We start from the raw sequence: 20,331 nt of genomic DNA, 5'->3' as shown, positions 1-20,331 counted from the left end.
GATCTGCATACTTTTGGATATGACTTTTTTCAAAAATTTCCAAAAAATCACTATGCGATTAACGTAACGTCTACATTTGTCAAACATGGATATCAAACATTTTGCAAATCGTAAAAACTCAAATAGGAATTTTGTGATTGGGTTGGATCAACGGTCAAAATGGTAAAATGTACTTGCAGTTAATATGGTATCACAGTGGACTGAATTGTCTTAGTTAGCCCGAAAGAAAACAAGACCCAAAAAAAAGATAAAGGTCTAAATAAGCAAACCCTTATTGAGTATTTAGACCAGAGCATCGCGAGACATATTTAATGTTTAAACAATTTCCCAATCTGCAATACTTCGAATATGAACTATGAAATTTGAATCTTCACTCACTAATAAGAGACCACATTTAGAGAAATTGCCAAAAATTCATAATAATCTGTAAGGAAAGCTGGTATGCCAACAAGAGGTGTGCGCGTGACTGAAATTTATCTCACACTCACGCACATTCACGAAGCAAAATATTTATTCACGCACGATACGTGTGGTAGCTAATCCCTTTCACGCACATTCACGAAACGAAAACCAGTACTCACGCATGAACTACTTTTAAAGACTCACGTTCACGCACGATTCACGACAATTCACGTGATTCACGACAAATTCACGAGACTCACGATATTTTCCAAACGGAAATCAACCAAGATAACAAAATTCAAAAATAGAATACAGTTCGAGAGTTAAATTAATTTCAGTTAACATACGAGCGTGAATTAAATCTTGGTTATTTTCGTGAGCGTGATTTTGCAGAAATTTTATTCACGCACGACATATTTATTTTAGTCCCACTCACCCACATTCACGAGAGTTGCTTTAGATTTTGTTCTCGACTCACGTGATTCACGCGTGTCACGCGCACACTTCTAATGCCAACATTTACGCACTTAAAATTTAAGAAGTTTTTAAACTTCAAAATCTTCATAATCTTTAATTCTATTTAAGGAATTTCGGGAGCAGAATAGTATTTGGAATTGAATTTTTAACATAAAATTTATACAATTTCTTTTCAGTGTTTTTTTTTTTTTTTAATTTATTCTAATTGTAAAACTTCTCTGTTAAGGCTTCATTAAAATATAACAAATTAGTTGATAATAAAAAAAACATAAAACAACAACAAAACATGCTTATAAATATAAATACATATGCATTCATGTACTAACAAATAAATAGTAGTAATATTTCTAGTCTTATCACCGATAAAACAAAATAGCTTAAATCATTAGTGATAGTGATGAATGAACCTAAAATCATATATCTTACGTATATAACTAGCATTGTACTTTGAGTCGTTTTTTACAGTATCGAAGCCTATTTTGAAAATAAGGATTTTTGCATGGTTGTTTTGTTCGAAACAGGAAATAATCTAAGCTACAGATTCTCTAATGAACTAATATTTTATTATCTGTCCTTTAACAATATCAAGATGCAAGGTTTTTGGTATCCCAGCATATACGTATATGGTGGAATAGATTTATTGTTCGTCGGTGGTTTTCAAAAGAAATTAATTTCACGCTAAAATTAAAGGAAACTTTAATTTAGGTCCCACTTATTGAGAGCTATTCATGTTGTGGATTTCCCTTGAAAACCACATTTATAATTGCCCGTTTTGCTGTGAATGCTTGTTCGATGAGTGAATAAATATTTTATCTTATGTATATGAGTAATTAATAAATACATGTTATATATATACGTATATACTCCAATAATACACACTGACTACATTTAGTTTAACTACTTTACACGATCGAAGATGATCGATCGAGAATACTACCAAAAACGTGTACAATTGGCATGGAGGCGAATAAAAGAAATAATCTATTATATTTGGCTTTCTAATTGGTATTGTGTACAACAACAGCCCTAATTGTAATGTAGATCTTTCTTTGCATTGGGCTTAAAAATATACTCATGTTTGCTCGTATTATTTGTGTTTTAAATTTATCTTTCTCTGTCATACTGAATGTTTCGATTATTGCGCAGCAACATAAGAAATACATTTAGATGATGGTCATGGCTAATGGGTTTGGTGAGCTTAAGTGTTATTGCGTCCCACACAAATTTTCCTTAAACTTTCCAATTCACTACGCTTTAAGCGTAATTCGAATACTTTTTGCATAAATGTATGGCAGTCTGTGACAATGTCATCGTGAATTAAAATTTCCCGAAAGAAATTTGCCAATGCACCAATGTCATCTGTTGCAAGAATTGCTGATTTGTGCGTTTTGAACATGGTTAGGGCAACTCGGAAAACAATCTGTAAAAATTAAATAAAACAATATATTTTTGTTACCCAAAAAAAAAATTGAATTGTAGATGACATACTTTATATCCCTCGGCAAATACACAATCCCAAATTCTTAGTACAGTCTCTGCTGGAAGTACTTCGGCAAATATGCAAATAAACCATTTGCTGGCGATTACAGCATAAGGCAAACCTGAAAGAAGATACGAAAAATATTGTAGATATAAATATTGCCATACATTGACATTCTTCTATTCAAGAATACTACTTTTAATTACAGTCCTCCTTTAAATGATTTAGCAAGTGATACGGAGGCAATTGCCCAAGGACTGACAGTTCTATCTCTAATATTTTGTGCAAAAAGTAAGTAATTACACTAAATTCTTCCGATTCGCATGGTAATAATTGTCAATGTAATTTTTGCCAAGATTAAGAGGTCATTTATTAATGAAGTGGAAATATAAGCGTGGGTTCTCTTCATAAGCAACCTCATAGCCTAATTTCAGTTTAAATTTTTTCTGTTATTTAAACAATTTATGGTTAGTTCTATAAATCGATTTTTCGAATCTTATTAATCCGATACATACCTAGAGCCTCGATGTGTTTATTTACGGTGGGGACTCTGCGTATAACCATCTCCTTAAACACTGCCATATCACGTAAAAGATTCGCCATATTCTTTGTGTGATATTGGGGCACAATGTTTTCGACCATGTGTTTTAGTAACCAAAATGATTTTTCCTCATCGTCTGTGACAATCAGCAAAAGACCAGCTATATAGTTTAGGCCTTGGCAGTAGCCGACTTCGCGGTTATGATGAGCAAATGCTATAAGGATATTATACAATCGATCTTTTTTAGTTTCAAAGTAAATATTGTCAGGAAAAGTACGAGGTAGATCTATTGATATGGAGTCACTGATTTCTTTCTCATGTGGGCTATTCAATAAACTGCGATAGAGATCTGGTGAGTTTTGTTGAAGCTTATGAGAGCCAGATATTCTCATCCACACATCAGGACGGAAAGGACCTGGAAGATATAGGTATAATTGTATCTCAAGAAAAAGATTTCAATTATAAGCTTAACTACCTGGTATGCCCTTTCGTATAAACCGCTTTAATTTAGGACTAATATTGGTGAGATCAACATTTTCCTCCAGAATAGTTTCCCATTTCTTTCGTCTTTTGGCCAAAGTTTTCAAGTAGCTTGACATGAATTGCTCATAGTTCTTATAGTCGAAAGTTTCCGGACGTTTGAATCCATATTCATCTACATCGCTAAAGTACAGAGAAATCATAGTAGTATTAGTGATTAATGTAGTTAACGTTGCGCTGAAATAATAAGCCCCTCCGCCCCTCCCCCACCTTGTGTGATAGCAAAAATCAAAAATCACTACTTTGGTGCGTGGGTAAATTTTAGAGCATAATTTCAATGTTTATGACTCGCAAGAACACATGAGGACACATTGATTTAAACACCTATAGCATATTAAATAGTGTTCTGGAGAGCCATACGAAATACCAATGCCTTACTAACAACAAAATACACAACCAATAGTTACCTAAATTTAGATGACACCTGTGTTGTGTTGGTCATTTTTGTCTTTTGGCAATGAATGTTCTTAGAACCTAGTCAATCCCAGCACTATGATAACGTTGTTGGAGCTAACAGTTATTAGATAAGACTTATATCCAATAACTTTTGAAGTTGGACATTGTGGATGTAAGGGTTTTTCTGAAATATTGACCGAGAAAATTAAAACAAAGTTTCATAGATTCATCGCTACTACCTTGAATGTTATTCCTATTAAGAGTATTTGCGATAACTTTGTGATGGATTATATCTGCTCCGGGTAGGCGCTTTGAGTTACATATCAATCTAATGTGGCATAAAATTGCATTTGCTCTGTTTGCATTTTGTCGCTTAATTGATTCGATGTTAATTCACTATTAATTTTACACCTTGAAAACCGAAATATAAATAAGTTTACTAATTTTGACTTTTATTATTGTTCTCTTCTTTTTATGCTTTGTCTTTTTCTTAGGGTTAAGAGCCGGTGCAAAAATAATTGACGGCGTCCTAAAGAAGTATCCTCATTAAAACAAAGCCAGGGTAAATAAATGACGGCGTCAGAGATGGAACGAAAACAAATAAATAATAATGCAATTGTGAATTATAAATAGCGATATATCCGGGAATGGATATATCCGAATAGATCGGTTCATATAATTTCAAATGTGTCGACATTTTAACTTTTTCCTTCGGAGATGGTACAAATTATCTCTACGCTATCAGTTTTTTCCTTAAAGGTAGCATATTCAAGTCAGCTAATTAAATGTTATGCGCTGTCCAGAGTATAAGTTTGTCTGGAAAATATCCCAGATATTTGCCACAGTGTAAGTTATGTGCGAAGACATATCAATACTACAGCTTGTTAATGGGTTCTGGGATATTTTTGACACGAGCTCTATCGTCCGGATAAAACTTACAGTCTGGACCGCGCATAAACTATATCACTTTGAAGGTGAACGCTATCCTGCACATAAATTCAATTGACCTTACAAATTGCTTACATTCAACTCATCTTCTAATTTGTTTAAAATATACAAATAAATACTAATGTTTCGGAAAGGTGTTGCCAAAATATTGAGTTCTATTTTGTAGGGTAATGTCTCGTTTTTGTGGTTTTTGTTTTCTGGAGAAATCAATTTGTGATTTTTGACATTTCGTTCGTCTCGAGCAGCGTTGCCAGAATTGTTTCACCAAAAACCGATTGATTTCCTCAAAAAAAATAGCTAAAAAAGCTAAAAAAAAATTCTAGAAAAAGCTAGAAAAAAACGGGCTTTATTTCACTTAAAATGCATATTATTTTAATTGTATTCATTTTAATTCTACTTCTGTGAGACTGTAACAATATCTAAGCCATCCATATGAGCTCTGTTTGCGTACTCGATAAATTTTGATTACTATCACAAATTTTTACTGGAAGTCCTTTGTTTACATTTACCAGTAAAATATTTTCTCAGTAAAAACTTGCAATTATGATGTGCGATATATTGCACAATGTCACATAGAAGTACATTAGAAAATATCAATATATTTTATTTTAATTGGTTTAAAACCGCTGAATTAATGATAAATGCGTGGACGTGTACGCTTCTCCTAATTTTACCCAAGAGAATAAAACCCATTCTTATTGTCTCTCAAGTTTATACTGAATAACTTTTATTGGAAAATTAACCAAACAAACCTATTGTTGTCCAATTTTCGTAAACGTAAACCCATTCCATTAATAAATAACAGATTTTTTTATCGCGCGTTTAAAAATGTTTTGATCCTATCAATTCGATTTTTTTATTGTATTTTTTATTTGAGTTAAAAAAATAATACCACATTCAAAACTTTATTTCCTTAATTATTTCTTACATATGCTGAAAAAAGCATGTCCGGTTCCAAAGATTTTGTACACTAATGATTTTGGTATTGAATCCGAGCCAAATTTGAATTTATTCGTTTTTTCAGCTTTTTCTTCATGAATGAAATGAAATAAAGAGTTGAAAAACATCTTCTATTGTTTGTGGTCAAGATACAAAAACTCCACAAATTTAAAGACTATTACATTAATTTTAAGAATTTTTTAGAATTGACCCTAGCCTTCTTTCATGTAAAGATAACCATTTTTAAATTGAATCACTTAATCATAAGAACAAAACGACTTTATCGGCTTTTAGACAAGGAAAACAGTTTATGTTAGAGAAATTCACAAATGTTATAATAATTATATATTAAGGACATGAAATCTTTGGACTCACGACAATATTTTTTCAGTGTTGTACACCGTAAAAATTCATATCTACTATTTTAATTTAGTAATATCATAATAGCTTTAGAATATTATAATAACATAAAAAGGATAAAAGATTCAAATGCTAATATTCCTAATAATTTACTGACAGTTAGATAAACTAAAGGTGTCTGTATGGTAATGGTAGATTAAAAGTTTACGATAACTTTTATGAATATGAAGAAAAAAACTTTACAACAAAGTGTATTTGCTGCAAAAATGCTCGCATAATTGCTGGAATCATTATTAATGTTTCAATTGAGCTTTGAAATGTGTGGAAAACCTTATTCTGACAACAACGCTTAGATAAAAACGCCGTTTTATCCATATTTCAATAGAAACATGTTGAAACCTTTTTTCGAAAGGTCCAAGTGTAGTTCACTTTGGGTTGAGTGAATTACCCGAATATATTCTGATAATTAGTTGATAGTTTTGCTGCAAGTAGAGGATGCTGATGAGGAATGTGGTAATTCCGAAACAGCTGTAAATCCAACCATCTTGTAGCCTATAGGGCTTTTCCCAAATAAATTTGACATGCATACTTTTCCTCTGTTGGTTAAGCTACACTTGTAGTTTAGTCAATGCATGGTTTTAAGTTGAGATAAAAAATAACAACAATGTTTAGTGACTTCTCTAAAGTGTTGATTTAATTTTTCATATTGATATTCATATTGATATTAATTATTATAAATTAATTGTCCAACATTTTTCATCGGTCAGCTTTTTAATATTTTCAAGAACGTAGAATCCATAATTTAGTTTCGGCAAAGAGATATATATTTGGTGTCTTCCTTAAAGTTTCATTTCATTTTTTATTTTCACTTACCTATTATTAGAAACTATTTGGAGTAAATTCAGTTTTTTGTCTAAAATTTTCCAAGTTTTTTATTTCTTCCAATTGACCACCAACTTCGTTGCACAAACAAGTATTAAAACTACATGGTTTTTTCATAGCATTTTAGGGTAGTGTTTTGTCAAAGTCTTCTCATATTAAGGTGAGTAATATGTTCGGTTTTTTCACCAAAACACTAAATTAAAAGTACAAAAATATTTATGAAGACTATTATATTTTTATCAAGTCATCAAATAATGGATGGAAAAGATCCAGTGAATAGATTGATAATCATTTTATATTTCTAAATTAATTAATTAAGAAAAGTAACCGCTGGTTTTCAGCTTGAAAACTGAACATAGTACTCAGCTTTATCTTCAACACCTTTTCAAAGATTTCATCAATATTTTGGCAAATTGGAAGTAATTCGCAAACAATTTGAAGATGTATTGAAGATGAGCTGTTTCAAGTCAAGTTGAATTTATGTTGATAATTATAGTTACCCTCAAACTGATAAGTTGTTGCATTTGAAAAACGCTCATCCTGTGTTTATTGGGATGCCATCTCTACTCAACACAGGGCGCTTATTAAACATTTATTTTTAGATCTTCTGTCATCGTGCAAAATTTTGGCTGTCAAAACAAAACTTATTTTATTATGCAATTCAGGTGATTTTTTGTGAGTAAAGAAAAACTTGTGATTTAATTATCCAATATTATAAATGGACTCTATTTTATGTGTCAGATGCCACAATGTACCATTAATTTAATAGTTAACTCTTTAGCAAACTTATAATAAACAATTATGAGAATAGTAACAAATGTCCGTCCACTTGTCTTGTTGGCTTTTCGGCTTCTCCAAAAATCATAATTTTTATATATGTTTACGTATTAGGAGATATTTTTAAAAATAATATGTATAAAATGACCATTTTTACTATTCAGGCAATTCGTAACCAATCATGCAATAGTTGAATTACAAATTGTGTGATTTCAGATCGGCTTGGAAGAGGACCAAAATTTGTCATTGTGTATTATAAATTCTATCTAAAATATGTTTCGGAAACTAGCTGGAGTTCCAACTTCCACACTCGTTTTGGCGGCCGTCGCTGTGCAGCCTAACAATGATGCCAAACAAGGAAAGGACGAGTTGACCCATTACAAATGCAAACCAAGTGAATTGCCATTATATGCTCCACTTCACTCATTCAACACGTGAGTTGAAATTTCTATGTAATAAATTGAAATGTATATTAAAACTTGTTAACCATTTCTAGACCTAAGAGGACTCCCCATCCCCCTAAAGATTCTGCTGTGCGTACTGCTATCGAAGGTGGAGTATGTGCTGTGCGTACCGAGATTCAAGCCGGATATAAAGTTTTAGAAAAACAAAAGGATGCAGTTAATGAATATATAAACACAGCAAAGGCGCATACACAATCTACCATAGATTACTTGAACCAACCTCATAACCTAATGCCTCGCACTGGTGCCATTGCGATTGGTGGTTTGTCTGGTTTCATTTTTGCAGCAAGGGGAGGTTTTATCAAAAAGGTTCTATATACCACTGTTGGTGCTGGGGCAGTTGCTTCTTTGTGTTATCCCCGACAAGCGGAACAATTTGCCAAAGAAGCTCTCTTTGAAGCACGTAAAGGCTATGCCATTGCTTATAACTTTGTAAAGGGTGTCAAACCTGGCGAAGAAGTTCCCGTTGAACCCATAAGTAAATTTCCCACAACCCTGGAAGATGTAAAATTCATGGCATTGGATTTATTTGATGAAGCCAAAGAAGCCATTTTCCCCAAGAAAAAGTAGATGGACAATCTTCCAACTCCAGCTCGAACTTCATGCTTTGAAGTAAACGATCAAAATCTATCGAAAACGAAAGAAAAATCATCTATGGAAAATTATATATGAAAGGCGAATGACAAAAGATGCAGAAATAAAATAAGTTCCAAACGAGAAAGGCCTAGATCGAAGTGTTATGTTTTATAATTGTATTTTTCTGAATATCAGTGCCAAATACTCAAGTAGACCGCGAATAAGCCAATGCTTCAAATTAATGTTACTACACATCATATGCAATGGTTAGGTTTTCATGTGGTGAATGCCTGAAATGTAAGTATAGGTATAATATAGAGTATTTTTTTAATCGGGGGAAAAAATTAAAACAATCCTATGTATATAGTACAGTTTAGACCACAATTTTTAAAAACTGGGAAGTTAGTGTGAAAATAGGGAAGAGTGTAGTATCTTAAATTAAATATCGTAGACCACAGAAATATGATTCTCTGGTTTAAAGGCTATAACCACAGTGCGGTACACGCCTTTATAATATGCAAGGTTGCATCAACTCTTACATAAATTCGGTACACATAAAAAATATCACCAAAATATTTCCAATTAAAAAGTTAATTGAAGTTGAAAATGTTTTCAATTAATAAATTAAATGATACAATTAACTTTTTAATCAAGGTAGAAAAATTAAGTAATTAAGTAAATGATTGAAGATTTTAAAATTTTTATTAATTAATCGATACAATTAACTTTTTAATCAAATATATATGCAAGATGACAGTTTCGTCCATAATACGGTTCAAAAGTTGGTTAGTTAACAGAACACTAACGGAGCTTTATGAAAATGGGGGTAACGGCCATTTTCATGTAGCTCCGTTAGGCTTTAACTTCCAGTTAACAGAAAGAAAAATAGAAGTATATTTTCTCCGGTTAACTTTAACTGAAAAATTTTCAGCAGTTAAGTTTCTAACTGGCATATGGCATATATACGCAAGATGACAGATATGTAGATATCACGGTTTAAAAGTTCGTTAGCTAACGTAGCACTAACAGAGCTTCATGAAAATGGGGGTAAGTCAGTTAAAAAAATTGATGAACATTTTTGTATTTTATAATTAAAAATGTATTTCATACAATCAATTGTTATTCCAAATACAAACTCTAAGCCAGTTCAGAAAGTAATTGAAAATATTTACCTTTTCTAATTAAAAAATTAATTGAGTTTTGCAATCAACATCAATTGAATTTAATTGAATCAATTAAAAAATTAATTGAAATTTGCTAATGAAATCAATTATTTTTTAATCAAGATTTTTTTCTATGACCAATTAAAACTATGATTGATACTATTAGTTTTGTGATTGAAGACATTTCAATTAAAAAATTAATTGGATCACTTAATTTCGTGATTGAATCAGAAAAAAAAATTTTGTGTGTACTACAGTTTGAACGTGGTGATGCAGCGTGGTGTTAGACATGAAACACATTGGAATAAGGACATAGGTCTATATGAAGTCTATAACTACATAATTTTGAGAACGCCGCATTTGAGGTCTACAATAATACTATATTTAAAATTTTTGACGTCCAATAAGTTAAATATTAGTATCTGTTTATCAAGATATAAAATGAGATTAACCATTTTCGGCACAAGGCCAACCGGTCTTAATTTCTTCTAGACATGCTTCCTTCTATATACCAAACACCCCCTTAAAAAGTATAACAACAGATATCGACTTTTGAAGACTTTTATATTTGCTAATTTTGGTACATTTGTTCAGCTCTATTTCTATCATACTGATAGAGCACATTTCAATTTAGTTTCAAAACGATATTTATAGGTAAGTTGACGAAAACTGTATCAACATTTTTGCAATGTGTAAAGAAAAAAGTGGTTATAATATGCACTGTATATTATTATAAGCGATGTTTCGAACGTTCTTTTCTACACTCATAGAAAAAAAGACTGCTGTTTATAGCAAGCACTGTCTGTTGTTTTTCAGCAAACAATATACTGCTTATTTAGCAAACTTTTTACTTTAACTTTTTATGAATAACAAAATTGTTTTGGCAGTAGTATATTATTGGCGTTTTGTTGAACTTAAATATTTGTGTTATTTTAACACATTTAATGATACAAAAATGATGCAAACGCCGCCCCCCCCCTATTAAGGAAGCGCTGGCTTCTATTTCAGTATTAAAACAACTATTGCAAAAAATCAACTATTTTTTATAGGACGGTGTACTACAAAGGCTTTCTTTTCTACACTCATACAAAAAAGACTGCTGTTTATAGCTAGCACTGTCTGTTGTTTTTCAGCAAACAATATACTGCTGATTTAGCATACTTTTTATGAATAACAAAATTGTTTTGGCAGTAGTATATTATTAACGTTTTGTTGAACTTAAATATTTGTGTTATTTTAACACATTTAATGATACAAAAATGCTGCAAATGCCGCCCCGCCCTATTTGGGAAGCGCTGGCTTCTATTTCAGTATTAAAATAACTATTGCAAAAAATCAAATATTTTTTATAGGACGGTGTACTACAAAGGCTATTTATTTTAAACCGTCATATTCTTGTATAGACATTGGGTCTTTGTATATTTTATACGCTTCTTGATTGTTAAATGATTGATGATCGATTGGAATCAAATGTCAAAACAAATTTTAATTTTATTAATTTGTTTTGGACAATCGCAACCTGTCAAGATTGTAGGAAAGTGAAATTTTCATCTTATACGAGATACAAGCGCTTGAACATGCTAGCTAGCAAGCATTCTTAGCAGCCATGATATTTACCACTCATATTTAAACAAATATGCCATTCAAACGCCTGTTACGAATGTGGTTACAGAGAGACACACGTAGTGGAATAATTAATTGTTAAGAAGACGCTGATTTCTTCATATCAGCCATTTAGAAAAGTTACACTTCACGCTATTCAATGTTATGCCTTAGGGTGAATTCTTTCGACATGCTTTTTTACTTGGCAGCCGAAGAACAAAGGCGTTATATCTTTCACAGTACACTTGAGTAAATGATCATGTGTGCCCGGGGTGTAATGATGAGAGGCGCTTAATAACCCAAATGTAGTTTTGGGAATATACTAGGTACGTACTCATTTATAGAAAAACTTCATACACCTAAATGGTCTTTTCGTGAAACGGAGCTCATTTCAGGTTATCAATTATTATAAACTTCTGAAAAATGCTATCGTCGAGTTTCACTTTTATGCAAAAAACATAAAAAAACCGAAAACAAAGTTCGATTGAAGTGGTTAGGGAAGATCAAACTGCATGTTATAAGCTTCATTAACTGGTTCACTATATTGAAATGAAGACAGAAATGACTGGCGATTTTACACCACATGGTTCTTCTTTTTTACTTGAACGAGAAAATTACAATAAATGTTAGTTTTCTCTTTGGATAGACATAAAGCAAACGCCCACCTTTAAAGAGGATGACATTTGAACAATTCCCTGTAAGATAAGGGTTAGCATTTTTGATGGGAGAATGCTAAAAATATGATAGCAAAATCGATTTAATACTATCCTAGTCATATCATTTTCGTAAACTCATAAGAAGTTGAGAAGATAAAGTTTAAAGGCTTTTTGTTGTCTCAGCAAACTTGCCATTACTATTACATCTATATATGAAATCAGACTTTTCTAAGTACTGCCTCAAACTCATTGATATGAGGGAAGTTTCTCATGTCCCACTTGGGACATTCCTTGAAAATATTAAGCCTAAATTTCGAAATTTCTTGTTAAAAAAGAATGTGTAGTCTCAATATGGCACATGCCGTTTTTCTGTGGAACATTTTTCTTTTCTTATTCAGAAGAGTCCAAGTTCTGCTGGCCTCGATCAAACTAGTATATGAAGGCCAAATATCTTTACGAAACTAAAAACAAACTAGGAACACTACTGCAGTTACACGTGCTCACTTTTCTTCTTTGGGCAAGACAATAGTTTTCTTCTGATTTATTTACTACAATTATTATTATTTTTTTTTTTGCAAAATATTTGATTATTCTTGTTTTTATAAATACACATGACTTTGTTGTTGTTGTTAATACATATTTACAATGTGAGTTTTGGGCCATTTAGTGATGATTCAAATGTTGGGCAAATTGAGGCTAACTACAACTTATGAGATATACTACGTACATACATACAAACATATATAATAAATAAAATCACACATATGGTACATAAATTAATGTTAAACATTAAACAAGATAATAATAATAATTCAAAAACTTACTACATACAACTACAAAAACAAAGTGTTAACAATTTATTGATAATGATGAATATTTACAAAAGGCGAGCGATTCGTTGATTATAGAACACCAAGAATTGGAGATGCAGGAAGAGACGTCTTTTGGAGGGAAAAACTCGATCACGTTACATTTTCCATAATCCAAGGGACAAATTTTGAAATTCTTGTGCATACACCTGGTAAATTGGCTTCAGCACATCCTATACCCCAAGATATGATACCAGCTAGAAAATAATGTCCATTCTGAGACTTCACCTAAAAAAGGTCAAATAAAATTTAATGTAATGATTTCGTTTCAATAAGAAATGAGTTTCTCATAAACACCTGCAAAGGACCACCAGAATCACCTTGACAAGAATCTTGTCCACCATTCTCATATCCAGCACAGAGGAATATCTCTGGTATGAATTCTTGTCTACCGGCTCGTAAGAACATGCTTTTGCAATTGTCATTACTGACTATGGGTACTGAGACCTGTAATATAATTTTAGGGAAAATTATCTTTTTTGGGGAATTTCCCATTGTACTCACCTCCTGCAGAACTGAAGGCAAAGTTCCACCTTCGCTTAGACGACCCCATCCCGTTACCGTGGCATTCATTCCAATAAGTAAGCTATCTGTTTGTGGCAAGCATATAGGACTAACATGGGGAGCGAATTCCAATGGTTGCTCCATCTTCACCAGAGCTAAATCATATTCGTAGGTAAAGAAGTTGTATTGGGGATGGACAACCTTCTTGGAAACACCCCGTTCAATGTAGGGTAACTGTTCCTGGACATGGGCGAAATCATATTCACCAACACGTATGCGTATTTGTGAGATCAATAGGCTGGAAAGAGGAGGTGTGTTTGATAATAGAAAACGGCATAAAGACAACTCAATATCCATTCAACCGGACAATAAAACTTACTCATCGACACAATGACCGGCTGTGGCGATCCAATTTTCATTGATCAATGCTCCACCACAACGATGAGTGCTGGAGAAACCAAAGAATGATGTACGTCGCACAGAGACCTGCCAAGGCCAACGACCAAAGGCGGCACTTTTACCGCCAACTATGCGTGTTTCCGGTCGAGTTAAAACGGGCACACCGCATTCTGTGACAAATGAGATTGCAAGACATTCTGATATTTGAAGTGACACACACAACAACATAGCTAACTTACCACTTCGAGCAGCCGATACGGTTTTTATTGTGGCGCTACTACTATCATCAGTGCTATCGCCAATTTCATTGGATTCGATGCCATTCGACGTCAGTGTGCTTAATGCGGATGGTGAAGATATCACTGATGCTGCAACTGGGATCGTGGTTGTTGCTACAACCGAGCTGGTATACGGTTGTGAAGAAGAGATGGGTCTATGTGTGGTTTTTGTTGGTAAAACTCCTGCCGCCACCGCTGCCGTTGTCGTTATAGGTCTCTTCGATGTTGTCGTCGTTGTCGATGAAGGGAATGTAGACGGCGCTGCGTCTATATTACTGCTTGATGTTGGCCTTACATAGTTTGTGGTGGACCCTGGTACTGTTGTCGGTCTGCTACTTTGAGCCACAACAACCTGCGCCGCAAGAAATATGCAAAAACACATTATCAAAAAAATGGGAACAAACAGAAAACACAGAACAGATCACAAGAAAGAGGAACTATAAATCAGCATTGGGGCTGTTTGACCATAATGACGTCGTCTAATGACTCCCGCCCAGCGATTGAAGGAATATGTGCAAGTGTATAAATGTGTTGGACCATGCAAAGAATCAATTTTTCATGTTATTCTCCTCCCATTGTATATATGGGTGGTTTCACCAATGACACCAATTTTTGCTTCGTCCCAAAGTGAAAGCAGCTACCTCAATTGAGAGTAAAATATTTCGTAATGGATCTCTGAGTTCTGCGATATGGAAATCTATGATATTGCGATATAAACGATCCTCTCGCTTTCTAACATATTCGCTAGAAATTAAGTCACTTTATGATAGTAACTAAAATTGTAATTTATAATATAACTACTTTAGGCTTCTCAATATGGGATTTTGTTTTATATAGGACCTCCACTCAGCAAAAAACAATCTTTCTGAAACGTCAATAGTTAGCGAGATATTGTCCTTAATTTTTAATAAAATCTATTTTTTTGATTGTAATTCCTAATGGATTGATTTTGTATGGAGTGACTCATATGCAATACCTAAGTCTGTCTGTATTCAATTTGAAACGAAAGTATTGCTGCTGACACCGTCTTAAAGTCATCCAGTCAATCGACCGACATCCATTGAAATGGGCTGAGATGAATGCCCATCTGACATAACAAAGAGATCTCTGCTTCAGCGTGTTTGTATTATGCCAGTATTCCATGAAACTGTGAAGTAGGAAGCGGGATGGTATGGTCATCGGGCGATACCACACCCAAGCCAAGCAAATCTTTCATCAGGTATTTTCAAACAATAAAATGTCCCCCAAGGCCTTTGATTCATTATCCCAACGCGACGTTGGGCCAGTTTACTATTTTGCATATATTGCTGGCGTCCCCATGTGTTGAGAGGTATGGCAGCAGACACTAGGGAACAAGACCAGATAAAGACAGATAAATTTACCTGTGGTTTTGTTGTAGTTGTAGGTTTCATCGTAGGCTCTGCTGTTGTTGTCAACGCTGTCGTTGTTGTCGATGTCTTCCACGATGAAGTAGAATACGTGAATTGAGTGGGAGGATGTGTAGTGGTCGGTTTTCGGGTGGAATATGTACTATACGAAGGTGATGCATATGTCAATTGGGTTTGTGTGGTATGCCAATCTGCAGGTGTTGTTGGTTTTTTGCTTGGCTTCGGAGGTTTTGGCCTAAATGTTCCTGGTTTGTCCCAGGCTGGAGGTCTTGGTTTGGTTATAAAGTTTGGTTCTGTAGTTAAATGCCAATGTTGTTGATGGTTCACTAAAAAATATCAGAGTTATTGGTGGAAGAGAACGATTGCACTTGTGCTTGTTGACTTACCTGTGGTAGCAGAGGGTATACTGGCCGATGACTGCAAGTCATTCAAAGCTCCACTTGAAGGCCACATTATTGGAGGACCATCTGTGGTGGTGCTAGATGTTGCCGGGGCAGCAGAAGTACTGCTTAGTGATGGTTTCGGTTTGCCCAATGGACCCTGGTGATGTGGACCCGAGGGTCTTATAACCAATGTCCCGGCCCCATGTGGACGCTCTATAGTTGTCATTCCCCTGAAGATACCAAAGATATTATATAAAATTAGAACTGGTCCCAGTCCCCCTCACATTGCAAACTCACATGATACTTGGTTTATGTGGATGCTGTGGTGGTCTTGGTCTATGATTCATACTGCCCATGCCGATGGGTTTTGTAGGCCGAGTATAAGAAAAGGTATTTGGCAAGACTATATTATCAGTATAGTTGTGGGCACAGCACGAGCCAAACATGAAGGAATCCACACACATACCCACATGGCGGCCTTCCGATTTTATGCACTCCCACACGAACATGCAGGTGCCTTCAATTCGGCCTATGGAACAGGGTTTGGGACTAATTTTGAAATTTTGACTTCGCAGCAAGCTATCGTCAAGGTTATGCTGCAATTGTAAGCCATTGTATCCGAATGCAGAACCTCCTATACTATGTGGTTGACGATAGTAGGGATCGTCATATTCGTCCGAGTCCAAAAACGATGGCCTACTTTCATCAAAATTCACTTCGGCATTGTGACGATTGCTGCTGCTATACCCACTCCCCGATTGAAATTTTCCATAGGCAGCTAGCGCCAAGGGCAACTGTGTTAACCTACATACTAGAAAATTGACTAATACTATTGCTAATAATACTTCTAGTATTTGGTAAAAACGATCTCTCGATCTTTCCGACATTCGGAATTGTGACGTTGCACGAATTTTGCCCTGCCTTTGGCTAGCTTCGCCATTATTCCTCAAAGCAAAATGCATTACCTGCATCCTATCTTCCACTTGGTGTTGATGGTGGCGGAACTGGAGGTAGTGGTCATTGATCTCTGTATCAGCACTGGGGTAGGTGGGAGAAACTCTAACTCCGGGGCTAAGGACACATTTTTGGCCTTTGACATGCTCCTCATGTTGATTGACTAGCCATTGTCGACTATTGCGATTCCTCCTCATCTTCCAAGAGTGTTTATATCTAAAATGGAAACACAAACAAAAACATTCAATCAAAAAAGACAACAAAGTCTAAGGAAGCTAAATCCAAGAGGAAAACTTTTCTCATCTCGATGTTAAAAACATAAGAATTTCGAAAGTTGTTAATTTCGTTGCCGACATTCTTTGGAGATGCTCCAAGTGACACACACACACACATATTGATGGTTCCCGATCAGACACATAAGTGCCAGAGGCTCACAAGACTATTGCGTGAGTTCGCGGTTTATTGGTTCAATTGCGCTCATATTTGTAATTGATGTTACCACCAAATACTGCTGCTGCTATCAGGCGATAATAACTACTGCATCATTTCCACTATCCAACCAGCCAGCCAGTTATACTCATGGACCAGCAATGTGCCACCAGAGTAACGCTTAGCCGTGCTGCAATTTAATGACGACCGCAATCAACTTATTTCTCGTGCAGTTGCGGCTGCCATTAATGTATCTCATCTTCTACGCTACTGCTCCACCTCCTACTTAGCCATCCCTCGCCTAAGTTTGAATGTTGCTCTTGCACTTGCAAGAGTCAATGCTATTCAACAATAACACCAACAGACATGAAATGTTTGTGGCTTAATTGCAACATTTCACTTTGGATCCGATCATAACTCCGTGTGTGTTTATTGTGATACAAATCCGAGCGCCGACCTCTAAGAAAATCGAAACTCTCCTCTTCCTCCACCTTATCTATCATGGCTGGACGTGACAGTCATACATTGGCGTACCCATTCTTGTTTCATTGACCCTTGAATAGGGATTCGTGTAAGATAAGATGACACCTCATATGGTGACAATGAAAATCTCTTGTTAATCATTTTATGTCCATGACAAATTTCGCCATAGGAAAAAGAAACAATTATATTAATTTTTCAAGTGAAAGTTATTTGCAAGTCTTAGGCCTTTTTTTAGGGAGAAATGAAATAACATTTTTCAATAAAGGGTACCATATAGCAAAAGTTGATCTTCAACATATTTTGCAATTTTTTAAAAGAAATTGCCGAAAGTATTTCATCCCATGGTATGTGATTTGAAAGAGAATACCCATTTTGCCTTACAGCCTCCTACAAAGATAGTTCGCCCTATCCATGGGAATCTTTCCATTCAATTTTCGGTGGTCTTATTTTTCAAACGCACAACAGGTGACCAACAAATAGTCCATTGTAATAAATTTAAAATAAATCAATGGCAAGAAAGATCATCAATCATTTTGTAAATATCTTCATTTGCCTATTTGGTTCAGTGAAGGAATAATACAACAAGAGTCAAAAAATAGTTACCAACTAAAATGGATTGAATCTATGTTCGATCGCAAATATTATTTCTTCTATTTCCTATGAATTTGTACACAATAAACAATTCAATATTCCAAGAAAATAGTGCAATATTAAAAAACAAAAGACTTAAGAAACGAACTGGATAGTATTGAAAGCTTAATTAGGTGTAAAAGAAGATCAGGTAGTGACTACAAATGTTCATTTTTCACATCACATAAATTAAGTTTAACAATCCGATTTTAACTCTGGTGGTCCTTTAGCACCATAAATAGTTCAAATGAAAAATTACTCTAATTTCATTTTTGGATGAAACAACATTAAACTGTATTAGTTATAGTAGCATTTGTAACAGACACAGTTTACAAAATGTAAAGTCTTTCCACAAAATAAAGGTTCGTCAGCGGATTGTGATAGAGCGGCGAACGAATGGATTCAGGTCCATATCGGATGGTATTTTATTCCACCGATGTTGAATGTGAACATAAGTTTTTTAGCATTTCATTTGACATTTCTCAATTTTAGTCTAATTATGTTTCATATAGGATATCACACTATTGGATTTTATCAGAATCAGATTACGTTTAATACAAGGATTAGAACACAATTACGAGTAGCTAGATGTAGGTTGGAGATGTCCAGACAACGAGTAGAATGCATTGCTCCTTGTTTAACAGATTACCTGTTGATGTAAGGAACTTGTTACGGCTATCGCAATTTAAACGGAAGTTGAAGAATCATTTACTACGTAATGTTCAGGAATTTTTGAATTAATTAGTAATTTGAATTATTTACAGTAATCAAAAATATTAGATAGTTTTAGGTTACTTCTTAATTAAAAACTTTAGAGTAGTTGTTATCTTGCCAACTTGCCTCAAAAATGTATTAAAGGCGCTGAGGCTATAACATGTATTGTTTTGTTTTTAATTGAAAATTTAAATAAATAAACAAAATCATGGTAAGATTCATACTCGAGCAGCGGACTAGAGCTATACTTTTAAGCGATAAATTTAATGAGCGTCTTATCTCACTTGGTGACGATATCAATTCAATTGAACACCAAGATCATGTGCCTTTTGAATATTCTTCCCTTGAAGCTGTTTCCACAATAATTGAAGAGATAAATAATGGGATGATTCAGCTCATTCAGCACAGTATGCCTCGGTGTTATCCAAAATTTGAACCAGCCGTAATGGTCGCGACATATTTTGTTCCATACTTGATTGAACTATAGCCTATATTTGGAACCATTTTATTTTTATTCAAAGAATTCAATGTCTCTGTTGTTTTAAATTTTAATTGTTTAAATCAAAAATGTTTTCTTTACTTTAAGGAAAATTTGCTTACTGTAAACGAAAATTTCAATGATTCGTATCTCAAATTAAAACAAAAAAAAAAAAAAAATAGCAAAGATTATGAACAATCATTTAATTAATCTCTATTTTAGAAACATTTGTCCTTAATATTTTGTAAATTGTGTGTCCTAGTTCGGATGTCATAGTCTGCCATGTATGGTCAATATGTTTTTTTTTTCAGTGTAAAAATGCTAAGTATTAGTCATATTGGTTTAAATATGTATATATATATATATATATATATATATATATATATATATATATATATATATATATATATATATATATATATATATATATATATATATATATATATATATATATATATATATATATATATATATATATATATATATATATATATATATATATATATATATATATATATATATATATATATATATATATACATATATATATATAAGTCAAAAGCGATGTAATATTTTTTTAACAATAGCGGCATTGATATAGTCCCATCCATCCATCGGG

The 20,331-nt window shown here is 33.8% G+C and overlaps 4 protein-coding genes across 7 annotated transcripts in view; 2 read left to right on the top strand and 2 right to left on the bottom strand.

The window, feature by feature from the left end:
- Positions 1 to 607: 607 nt before the first annotated feature.
- Positions 608 to 4,336, bottom strand: LOC142219987 (growth hormone-regulated TBC protein 1-A). The gene is made up of 6 exons (XM_075288819.1): positions 4,076 to 4,336; positions 3,848 to 4,020; positions 3,376 to 3,563; positions 2,875 to 3,315; positions 2,368 to 2,480; positions 608 to 2,299 (listed from the first exon to the last, which is right to left on the bottom strand). Exons 2-6 carry the CDS (start codon positions 3,880 to 3,882, stop codon positions 2,078 to 2,080), a joined length of 999 nt encoding a protein of 332 aa, XP_075144934.1. The 5' UTR covers positions 3,883 to 4,020; positions 4,076 to 4,336; the 3' UTR covers positions 608 to 2,077.
- Positions 4,337 to 7,514: 3,178 nt separating this feature from the next.
- On the top strand, positions 7,515 to 8,933 carry Mic26-27 (MICOS complex subunit 26/27). Of its 3 annotated transcripts, none has more exons than XM_075288806.1 (3): positions 7,515 to 7,640; positions 7,959 to 8,176; positions 8,239 to 8,933. In XM_075288806.1, exons 2-3 carry the CDS (start codon positions 8,016 to 8,018, stop codon positions 8,774 to 8,776), a joined length of 699 nt encoding a protein of 232 aa, XP_075144921.1. In that variant the 5' UTR covers positions 7,515 to 7,640; positions 7,959 to 8,015; the 3' UTR covers positions 8,777 to 8,933. The 3 variants fall into 3 exon arrangements, with proteins under 3 accessions (XP_075144921.1, XP_075144922.1, XP_075144923.1); XM_075288807.1 differs by having other exon boundaries at positions 7,626 to 7,640; positions 7,907 to 8,176; XM_075288808.1 differs by lacking the exon at positions 7,515 to 7,640 and adding an exon at positions 7,666 to 7,784.
- Positions 8,934 to 8,994: 61 nt separating this feature from the next.
- LOC142219981 (putative tricarboxylate transport protein, mitochondrial) overlaps positions 8,995 to 20,331 on the top strand; it is an 88,596-nt gene continuing 77,259 nt past the window's right edge. Inside the window, exon 1 of the mRNA XM_075288804.1 lies at positions 8,995 to 9,079. The gene's annotated coding sequence lies outside the window, so the exon portion shown is untranslated. The remainder of the gene's footprint in view (positions 9,080 to 20,331) is intronic.
- Positions 12,708 to 20,331, bottom strand: part of Sb (serine proteinase stubble) — a 50,337-nt gene continuing 42,713 nt past the window's right edge. For both annotated transcript variants that reach the window (XM_075288802.1, XM_075288801.1), the window contains exons 3-10: positions 16,322 to 17,194; positions 16,028 to 16,254; positions 15,636 to 15,967; positions 14,215 to 14,605; positions 13,956 to 14,145; positions 13,577 to 13,874; positions 13,370 to 13,519; positions 12,708 to 13,300 (exon numbers count right to left, since the gene is read on the bottom strand). In XM_075288802.1, coding sequence (XP_075144917.1) covers positions 13,166 to 13,300; positions 13,370 to 13,519; positions 13,577 to 13,874; positions 13,956 to 14,145; positions 14,215 to 14,605; positions 15,636 to 15,967; positions 16,028 to 16,254; positions 16,322 to 17,175 — 2,577 coding nt within the window. In that variant the 5' untranslated portion in view covers positions 17,176 to 17,194 and the 3' untranslated portion in view covers positions 12,708 to 13,165. The remainder of the gene's footprint in view (positions 13,301 to 13,369; positions 13,520 to 13,576; positions 13,875 to 13,955; positions 14,146 to 14,214; positions 14,606 to 15,635; positions 15,968 to 16,027; positions 16,255 to 16,321; positions 17,195 to 20,331) is intronic.

This window comes from Haematobia irritans, chromosome 1 (assembly GCF_050003625.1).
Source record: "Haematobia irritans isolate KBUSLIRL chromosome 1, ASM5000362v1, whole genome shotgun sequence".
Taxonomy (NCBI): domain Eukaryota; kingdom Metazoa; phylum Arthropoda; class Insecta; order Diptera; family Muscidae; genus Haematobia; species Haematobia irritans.
This window is presented reverse-complemented; position numbering and strand designations above follow the sequence as displayed.

Excerpts from the sequence above, each read along its gene's own strand:
- LOC142219987 (XM_075288819.1), bottom strand. The coding sequence starts at position 3,882 with ATGACCAACACAACACAGGTGTCATCTAAATTTAG. Across the intron at positions 2,481-2,874 it reads TAAACACATCGAGGCTCTAG|GTTTGCCTTATGCTGTAATC; the intron begins GTATGTATCGGA and ends ATCTTCTTTCAG. Across the intron at positions 2,300-2,367 it reads TATTTGCCGAGGGATATAAA|ATTGTTTTCCGAGTTGCCCT; the intron begins GTATGTCATCTA and ends TAATTTTTACAG.
- Mic26-27 (XM_075288806.1), top strand. The coding sequence starts at position 8,016 with ATGTTTCGGAAACTAGCTGGAGTTCCAACTTCCACACTCGTTTTGGCG. Across the intron at positions 8,177-8,238 it reads CCACTTCACTCATTCAACAC|ACCTAAGAGGACTCCCCATC; the intron begins GTGAGTTGAAAT and ends AACCATTTCTAG.